Raw genomic sequence first — 9,304 nt, forward strand, 5'->3', positions numbered from 1 at the left:
CCTTCCTTCCTTTCTTTCTTTCTTTCTTTCTCTTCCTTCCTTTCTTTCTTTCTTTCTTTCCTCCCTTCCTTCCTTCCTTCCTTCCTTCCCTCCTTCCTTCCTTCCTTCCTTCCCTTCCTTCCTTCCTTTCTTTCTTTCTTTCTTTCTTTCTTTCTTTCTTTCTTTCTTTCTTTCTTTCTTTCCTTCCTTCCTTCCTTCCTTCCTTCCTTCCTTCCTTCCTTTCTTTCTCTTTCTTTCCTCCTCCTCTTCTTCTCCTCTTCCTCTTCTTCTTCCTCCTCCTTCCATCTTCCACCTTCCTTCCCTCCTCTCCTTCCCTGTTCTTCCTTCCCCTCACCTCCAATTCCATGCCTTTCCCTTTCTTTCTTTCTTTCCTTCCCTTCCTCTTTCTTTCTTTCTTTCTTTCTTTCTTTCTTTCTTTCTTTCTTTCTTTCTTTCTTTCTTTCTTTCTTTCCTCCCTTTTTCCTTCTTTCCTTCCTTCCTCCATCCCTCCCTCCTTCCTTCTCTCTCTCTCTCTCTTCCCTTCCTTCCTTCCTTCCTTCCTTTCCTCCTCCCTTTTTTCTTTCTTTCTTTCTTCCTTCCTTCCTTCCTTCCTGTCCCCTGTCCCTTTCAGCCAAGCCCAGAAGGGTGTCCGAAAGGGACCTGAGGCCCTCCAGCCCTTCCCTATTTCATTACCTGATCCAGAACTTTCCTTTGGGGCCAGGAGCCGTGAGTGGGGCCAGCCTGGCTTTGAGAAACGGAGAAGCCACGATAGGGAGGCAAGGTGGAAGTCCCCCCCCTCTCCCTTCTTCTCTCCCCGCGGCTCTTTCCATTCCTGGCATTGCTGGGCATTGTTGGCCAAGAGAGTTTGAGGGGAATTAGGGGCCATGGACGGTGGGACCCCCTTGCCCGGGCCAAAGCTCGGAATCGGGACGCCGGGCGGTCCAAGGGCTCAGATCCCGTCGGGGCGGGGGTCTCCAGGGGAGGAGGAGGGGGGCCTTGGAGAGGAGGCCCACGGGAGCACCTCCCTCCGCTCGCTCCCTCCAGGTGGCCGTCTGCAACCTGGCCTCCATAGCCCTCAACATGTACGTGACGCCGGAGCACACCTACGACTTCCAGAGGCTGGCCGAGGTCACCAAGGTCATCGTCCGGAACCTCAACAAGATCATCGACATCAACCACTACCCGGTGGTGGAGGTACCTCCGGGGGCAGGGAGGCGGCACCTAGAAGGGAAAGGTGGCAGGAGGGCAGCTGGGGAGGGGGGAGGGCACGGAGGGAGGCCACACAGCAGGAACCCACGCCAATTGCCAAGCGCCCAAATACGGATCACGTGACCCTGGGAACGCCACGACGGTCGTAAGGGCGAAACACAGGCCCTGCTCCTTTTTTCCAGTGCTGTTGCGATCTTGACCCGCTTGGACAGGTGAGCCCTTGAGTTCCCGTACCGCAATGGAGCCCTGCCCATTCTGCTTGCAAGTCGTGACGGTCGTTAAGTGAGGCGGTCTGGGTCTAGGAGCGGGGAAGGCGGGGGCCGGTCCGCTCTCAGTTGGGGGGACCCCCTCCTCCCCCCCGCAGGCTTATTTGCCGGAAGCCTTTAGACGGCCACCTCTCTCACCTGCCCAGGCAGGTCTCGACTTAACATCCATTCAAAATCGCAACAGCACTGAAAAAACAGGGACAAGGCCTGTTTCGCCCTTACGGCCGTCGTGGTGTTCCCACAGTCACGTGATCAAAAATAACATGGAATCGAGGGTAAAGCCCGGGGACCGATCTGCCCATCGCTTGGGTGGGAGGGGGGAGGGCTGGCCTTCAAGGCCTGCCAGGCGTCTGGGGGAGGGGCAGGGGGGTCCCTGGGGTGGGGGCGGCCACGGAGAGGACCGGCTTCCTAGCTCCCATCAGATGGCCATAATTAGGGGAAGGGGCTGGGGGGGGGGCAAACGGGAGATCCATCCCTGCTCTCGGAGGCGATGTTCTGTCCCCGTTCCGACCCACACCCCCAAACAGCCAGCCGAGGGTTAAAGACTTCTTCCAGACACCACTTCACAGATAAGAAACTTGGCAGCAGCTCCGTAGCTGCCTGCCAAGACCTTTTACTCCAAGCACACAGAAACAAAAACAATACACACAGTTTAAAGCCACAGCACACTACTTTGCCAGAGATTCAGCTTTTGTCCGTCACAGAGGTCCAAATGGCCACCACCACCCTTTTATAGCCTGTGGGGTGTGGTCCAGTGACTCAGCTTAATCTCTGGAACGTCTCCTTTTCTGCTGCGCACGCTTGTCGCTCCTACGCTGGCGTGGATCCAGCCACAACTTCTCTTCCTCACTATCCGAAACACCTGGCTCCTGGCCAATCCCAGAACCACCTGGCTCCTGGTCAATCTCTTCTCCGTCGGGAGACACCTGAGGCCTTGCCAGTGAGGAGGGTCCTGGAGAGGGAGGCCTAGCCATCTCCTTCATGTTCGGAGCCTTCTTCCTCCGATAAGAGGGGCTCCCAAGACGGAGCCACAACAGGCGAGGCCAGCTGAGCCCCCTTCCCTCCCTCCCTCCCCCTGTCTCCCCAGGCCGAGACCTCCAACCGGCGCCATCGCCCCATCGGCATCGGGGTGCAGGGCCTGGCCGACGCCTTCATCCTCATGCGCTTCCCCTTCGAGAGCCCCCAGGCCCAGCGCCTCAACCAGCAGATCTTCGAGACCATCTACTACTGGGCGCTGGAGGCCAGCTGCGAGCTGGCCAGGGAGCAGGGGCCCTACCAGACCTACCAGGGCAGCCCCGTCAGCAGAGGGGTGAGTGTGGGGAGGGGGGCTCGGGCTGGGGGGAGGGGGGAGGTCTGGATCGGCCCCTGGGAGGCTGCTCGGAAAGAGCCGGTCTCTTCCTTGAGCTGTGAGCTTCGGACGCAGAATCCGGGTTTCTGATTTTTTATTATTATTATTATTATTATTATTATTATTATTATTATTATTATTATTATTATTCAGTGCCAGGTTTGGGGATTTCCCGGCAGACGTTTCGTGACCCGACTAGGGAACGTTCTCAGGGCTGCCGCGGTTCCCGAAAATAAGCCCTAGCTTGATATTTACTTGTCCCACGGTCTGTGGCCGCTCACGGCTAGATGCCACGTGGTGTGTTGCTCCGGTGCCGCCGCTCGTGGCTGGATGCTGTGCGGCATGTTGTGCCGTGGCGCACGCGAGCAGTGGCACTGATATACGCCCCGTGGCCCGCCACAAGTGGCAGCACCAGAGCAACGAGCCGTGTGGCTTGCCACGAGGGGCAGTACTGGTGGGATGTGTCATGTGGCTGCAAGCGGCCACGGAACGACTCAGCCAGTGGCATGACAGGTGTCGGGGCGTGGGAGGTCTGGCTACAGCGGTCCTAGGGTAAGTAGGTAGGACATCCCCCCCCCAAATAAAACCTGGTGCCAAAATATATATAAGATGGGGTCTTGTTTTCGGGGAAACGCAGTATCGGCAGCGGCAGCACTGATGGTGTTCCGTAGTTGGGTCGTGAGACGTCTGCGTGGTGCCTGCCTTCCTTTTCAAACCCCAAGAATCTCTGCAGGGTCCAGCTGGACAGGCAGCCCCCTCCTCCCCCCTTGCCCCCCCCTTGGCAAGGGGATTTGGCAGGCCCTGCTCTGTGGGGATGTTGGGGGCCTCCCTTGTGGGGCGGGTGGGTGAACTGCCTCCCCTCCCTCCCGCAGGTCCTGCAGTACGACATGTGGAACGTGACCCCCACCGACCTCTGGGACTGGAGCGCCCTGAAGGCAAAAATTGCTCAGTGAGTAGGAGACCCTACTCGCCGGGATGAGGAAGTGGGGGACGACACCCCCCTCTTTGTACGGGGACGGGAAAAGGACCCCACGGTGACCCCGTAGGACGGGAGGAGGGCGCCAAAGAGGAAGGGTACACACACACACACACACACAAGGTCCGTGCCCCAGGCCTTGTCGGAGAACCACCGGGGGTACGGGTGCCGGAGTTGGCGAGTCTAGGACCCCTTCAACGAATCGGTGGAGCCCTACACCAGCAACATCTACACCCGCCGGGTGCTCTCGGGGGAGTTCCAGGTGAGGGGGGCCGTCCCTGGGGGCCCTGGGAGGAGGGGGGCAGCACGGAGGGGTGAAGAAGAGCAGGGCCGCCCACCCCTCTGGGTCGTGCAGCAGGGGCCACCGTGAGCTTCAGGGCTCCGGGCTCCTTTTCATTGCTAAGCGGGGGGGTTTGCTAAGTAGGCCGCACCTGATTTCCCAACCTTTTTTGCCACGATTGTTAAATGAGTCGCTGTGGTCATTAAGTGAGACATATGGCTGTTAAGGGAATTCGACTTCCCCAGCTCTGATTTTCTTTGCCTGTCGGAAGCCGGCTGGGAAGGCGGCAAAGGGGGATTGTCATGAATACAGCCAGTCCTCGGCCTATGGCCACAGTTGAGCCCAACATTTCCGTTGCTAAGCGAGACAGCGGTTGAGCGAGCATTGTCCCATTTTACGACCTTTCCTGCCACAGTTGCTAAGTGAATCGCTACAATTATTAAGTTACACAGTCGTAAAGTGAATCCGGCTTTCCGCCCATTGACTTGGCTTGCCCAGAAGGTCGCAAAAGGGGGTCACATGACCCTCCCCGGGACACTGCGACCATCATAAATATGAAACCAGTTGCCGACTGAATCTTGATCATGTGACTCTGGGGAATGACGCAATAGTCGTGCAATAAGTGGGGGGGGGACCAGTCCTAAGTCAGTTTGGCACTGTTGTAACTTTGAATGGTGGCTAAACGAATGGCTGTATCTTGAGGACTAGTCTGTGGGAGAAGCTCACCGCCGGAGGAGGGCCCGCATTTGGAGGCGGGCAGGGGAACGGAGGTGGGCCACAGATGGGCTGAAAGGGGGTGATTTTGGGGTGTGTGTGAAGGCCTGGTGCCTGACGTGGCTGCTGGTGTTTTGGGGTGGCAGATAGTGAACCCCCACTTGCTGAAGGACCTGACCGAGAGGGGCCTGTGGAACGAGGAGATGAAGAACCAGATCATTGCCTTCAGCGGCTCCATCCAGGTACGTCCGGCCCATGGTGCTGGGCCCGGCCAGAGGGCCCCCCCCCCCGATTCTCTGCCCTGCCCCAGAGGCTGCGTGTGGGGGCGCCGCTCAGCTCAGCCCGACTTGCGCCACGGAAAACACACACAGCTGTGCAAGGCAAGGGACCCTTCATACCCCAGAGCTAATCTAGCACTCCTTCGTTGTGGAACTGCCTTTCTCTTACCCAGGGCTGTTGTGTAGGTCGCACAACGCAGGCGCAATAGGCAAAAAATGCAGACTGCCCAAAGAGTTTGTCTCCATTGCCTGGGAGAAGAATGCTCCTTCCTCTTTTTTGAAAAACCACCCGGAAGGGTAGGAAGCTTTGAGGAAAGCAGGGGGGACAGGAGAAGTTGCCGGAACGGCAGCCGTAGACCGGTCGCCGGGTAGACAAGCCAGCAAAAATGATCTTTTGTTGGCCACTTCTGCTTGGAAAGAGGCAGGAGAAGCGGGGAGAGGAGAGAAGGGAGCACTATGAAAACATGCAGGATAGGATCTGCATATATATATAAAAACAATATAGAATAGAATAGAATAGAAATACAGAATAGAATAGAATAGAATAGAATAGAATATGGAATAATGAATAGAATAGAATAGAATAGAATATAGAATAGAATAGAATAGAATAGAATAGAATAGAAATACAGAATAGAATAGAATAGAATAGAATAGAATATGGAATAATGAATAGAATAGAATAGAATAGAATAGAATATAGAATAGAATATAGAATAGAATAGAATAGAATAGAAATACAGAATAGAATAGAATAGAATAGAATAGAATAGAAATATAGAATAGAATATAGAATAGAATATAGAATAGAACAGAATAGAGCTGGAAGGAGCCCGAGGGAAGGCACTGTCCCTGTGTCTAGTGTATAAACAAGCCAAGATGACCTAAGCCAGGGATAGGCAACCTTGGCTCTTTTATGACTTGTGGACTTCAACTCCCAGAATTCCTGAGCCAGCATGAGGGAAACTTTGGCCCCTTCATGACTGGTGGACTTCAACTCCCAGAATTCCTGAGCCAGCATGGGGGAACTCCTGCTCAAGCAGGAGAACCTATATACCATCTCAGACAGGTGATTGTCCAGTCTCTTTTTAAAAACTTCCAGCAATGGAGTGCCCATGATTTCTGAGGGTAAGTTGTTCCACGGGTTAATTATGATTGATAAGAATGGTTTGAATACAGAGGGGAAACTAAGCTTAAATAAGAATCTTGAAAACAGGACATATAGTGACTTAACAAGATGACTTTTATAAATACAATTGAAACATCAGAAAAGATGTTATATGCCGATGTTGCTGTTATTTGTACAAACACAAGAAAAATGTTTATATCCAACTTTGTATGTATCGAAAATATTAAGAACTATATTTGTTTAATGTTGACAAAAGGAGAATACTACTGGAAGAAGAGAAGATCAAAGCAATATATCATTAATCAATATATTGATTACGGAACTATAAAATTTAATTATTATGGATTGTTTTTTTAAATATGTGAACCCAGACAACATGCCCTCGGCCTCATCCCTTGAAATAATGCAGATTCAGGAGCTACACAAGGCAGCGTGCACACACGCGCCAGAGTTAACGGGAGAATTCTCCACCGGTGGTCCTGAGGACGGCCGATTGGGAGGTCTTACCGGGGTGGGGGTGTCTGGAGGGGTTCTTGGGGGGTGGTGGTCTGCCAATGTTTAGGGCTGCTTTCCAGCTCTTGAATCCCAGCAGTAGGTAAGATAAGATAAGATAAGATATGATAACCTTTATTGTCATTTTTTTTTACTGTGGGCCCAACAGCACACATCAAAAATGAAATTTAATTGCCCGCTCTCAAAGTGAAACACATACATGACACACACCTAAAACATACTATATACAACATATGTATAAACCCACATCCCTACATATACATAACAAATAAATATTAAATACTGTCCATCTTGAATATATAACAGAAGGAGGAAGCTTGAGAGTTCACGAGGTTAATGCTGTATGGAATGAAACTATGGTAGCCCTCCATCATGGTTGCTCCTATCTAGGTTTGTGGGTTTCCTAAACAGCTGGTTAAAGTCTGGTCTAAGTGTGCTAAAGACCTGCTCTGGGCTCATCTGAGCCTCTTTGCATTGACCCTTTAATGCAGGGCTTATATTTTTAATTTATTTCTACGTATGCTCGTAGGTTTTGACCCCTTCCGTTTTTAATCTGTATTTTATTCACGTAATTATAGAGCGTTATTATAGGATATCGTGAACCGCCCAGAGTCACCTAGCCGAGATGGGCGGTGTAGAAATCTATATAAATAAAAATGTAAATGTTCGTTTGTTCAAAATCTTAAATCTCCGAAAGTTCTTCACCGACTGCTTTGAAATTTTGACACAACGTTGCATTCGAATACGCGCGTTTTTATATACCTATATTATATAGATGTCACACCTGTGACAGGTAAAAACATGCTTTTTTTTGAAAAACAGCGCCATCTGTTGGCTGAGTGAACGAGAGCCACAGCAACGCGTGGCCGGGTACAGCTAGTTTAATCAGTAAATAAAGTTTTAAAAAGAAGAGACTTCTTCCTTCAAAAGACCTTTTGTGCCTGGATCCCTGCAGAGAGGCTGCTGGGATTTCTTGCGCTCTTTCAGCTTTGAGACGAGCTTTCTGCCAGCTCTTAACCGCCCAGGGATCCACTTGGCTGCTCTTTTGCCTCCCAGAACATCCCGGAGATCCCCGAGGACCTGAAGCAGCTCTACAAGACGGTGTGGGAGATCTCCCAGAAGACCATCCTGAAGATGGCCGCTGACCGGGGGGCCTTCATCGACCAGAGCCAGTCTCTGAACATCCATATCGCGGAGCCCAACTACGGGAAGCTGACCAGCATGCACTTCTACGGCTGGAAACAGGTGAGCGGGGAGGAGGGGTGGGGGTGGGGGCAGAGGAAGCGGGCAGCCTTTTAGGGCACCCCCTGTAGTGGGCTGGGGAGGCCCAGGAAGCTGATTGGCTCACCCTGAACAGACATCTCCACCAACTGCAAATTAGCACTGATGATGTTGCCTAGTTGGGTTATGAAACATCTGGAAGAAAACAACCAAGCTCAGAGGGCAGTTCTCTCCTGGCGATTGGCCAGAGTCACCCAGCCAGCTTCCGTGACTAAGGCGGGACTAGAACTTACAGTCTCCTGGTGATTGGCTCAAAGTCACCCAGCCAGCTTCCGTGACTAAGGCGGGACTAGAACTCCCCGTCTCCTGGCGATTGGTCAGTCACCCAGCCAGCTTCCGTGACTAAGGCGGGACTAGAACTTACAGTCTCCTGGTGATTGGCTCAAAGTCACCCAGCCAGCTTCCATGACTAAGGCGGGACTAGAACTCCCCGTCTCCTGGCGATTGGCCAGAGTCACCCAGCCAGCTTCCGTGACTAAGGCGGGACTAGAACTCCCCGTCTCCTGGCGATTGGCCAGAGTCACCCAGCCAGCTTCCGTGACTAAGGCGGGACTAGAACTCACTGTCTCCTGGCGATTGTCCCAGTCATCCAGCCAACTTTTGTGCCTAAGGCGGGACTAGAACTCATTGTCTCGTGGTGATTGGTCCAAAGTCACCCAGTTGGCTTTCAGGCCCAAGACGGGACTAGAACTCAGGGTCTCCTGCTTTCTAGCCTCAATGCCTCCCCCACTGGGCCAAAGCGGCAGTGGTTGCCTTTGGGGGCCTCGGGGCTGATGTGAACTCGCCTCCTGCAGGGCCTGAAGACGGGGATGTACTACCTGCGGACCAAGCCGGCGGCCAACCCCATCCAGTTCACGCTCAACAAGGAGAAGCTGAAGGAGAAGAGCTCCAGGGAGGAGGAGGAGAAGGAGAGAAACACGGCGGCCATGGTGTGCTCCCTGGAGAACCGGGACGAGTGCCTGATGTGCGGGTCCTAAGGAGCCCCCGGCCTCCTTCCGCCTCCCCCAGCCCCCCAGCTAGGCTAGGCAGCTCTCGGTCCCTGTGTAGCGTAGCCAGGCCCTGAGTCTGTGCTTGTAGGTCATTGGGCAACCGTTCTGCGCTTACTTGTCTTCCCTTGAAAGCCGCCAAGCCAGGATTGGGGGATTTTGGGGGTGGGGAAAGCAGACAGAAACTGGGGGGGTCCGGCGGCTGTAGCCAGAATCTGTTAAGTGCCCTTGAACAGCTGTGGGAGAGTCTGCTCCTGAGTGACCCCCAGGGAGACGGCCTGAGCTTCTTTGACGGACACCTCTTGTGCCTTTCCGGAACCCCTTCCGATGTTCTGCTGCCCCTTC

The 9,304-nt window shown here is 53.2% G+C and overlaps 1 protein-coding gene across 1 annotated transcript in view; it reads left to right on the forward strand.

Annotated features, from left to right (window-relative positions):
• Positions 1–8,950, forward strand: part of RRM1 (ribonucleotide reductase catalytic subunit M1) — a 22,121-nt gene extending 13,171 nt beyond the window's left edge. Inside the window, exons 13-19 of the mRNA XM_015827802.1 lie at positions 1,024–1,173; positions 2,542–2,763; positions 3,675–3,746; positions 3,966–4,040; positions 4,919–5,014; positions 7,749–7,937; positions 8,768–8,950. Coding sequence (XP_015683288.1) covers positions 1,024–1,173; positions 2,542–2,763; positions 3,675–3,746; positions 3,966–4,040; positions 4,919–5,014; positions 7,749–7,937; positions 8,768–8,950 — 987 coding nt within the window. The remainder of the gene's footprint in view (positions 1–1,023; positions 1,174–2,541; positions 2,764–3,674; positions 3,747–3,965; positions 4,041–4,918; positions 5,015–7,748; positions 7,938–8,767) is intronic.
• The last annotated feature ends 354 nt before the right edge of the window (positions 8,951–9,304 follow it).

This window comes from Protobothrops mucrosquamatus, unplaced genomic scaffold (genome assembly GCF_001527695.2).
Source record: "Protobothrops mucrosquamatus isolate PMUCROS unplaced genomic scaffold, P.Mucros_1.0 scaffold3960, whole genome shotgun sequence".
In the NCBI taxonomy this organism is placed as follows: Eukaryota; Metazoa; Chordata; class Lepidosauria; order Squamata; family Viperidae; genus Protobothrops; species Protobothrops mucrosquamatus.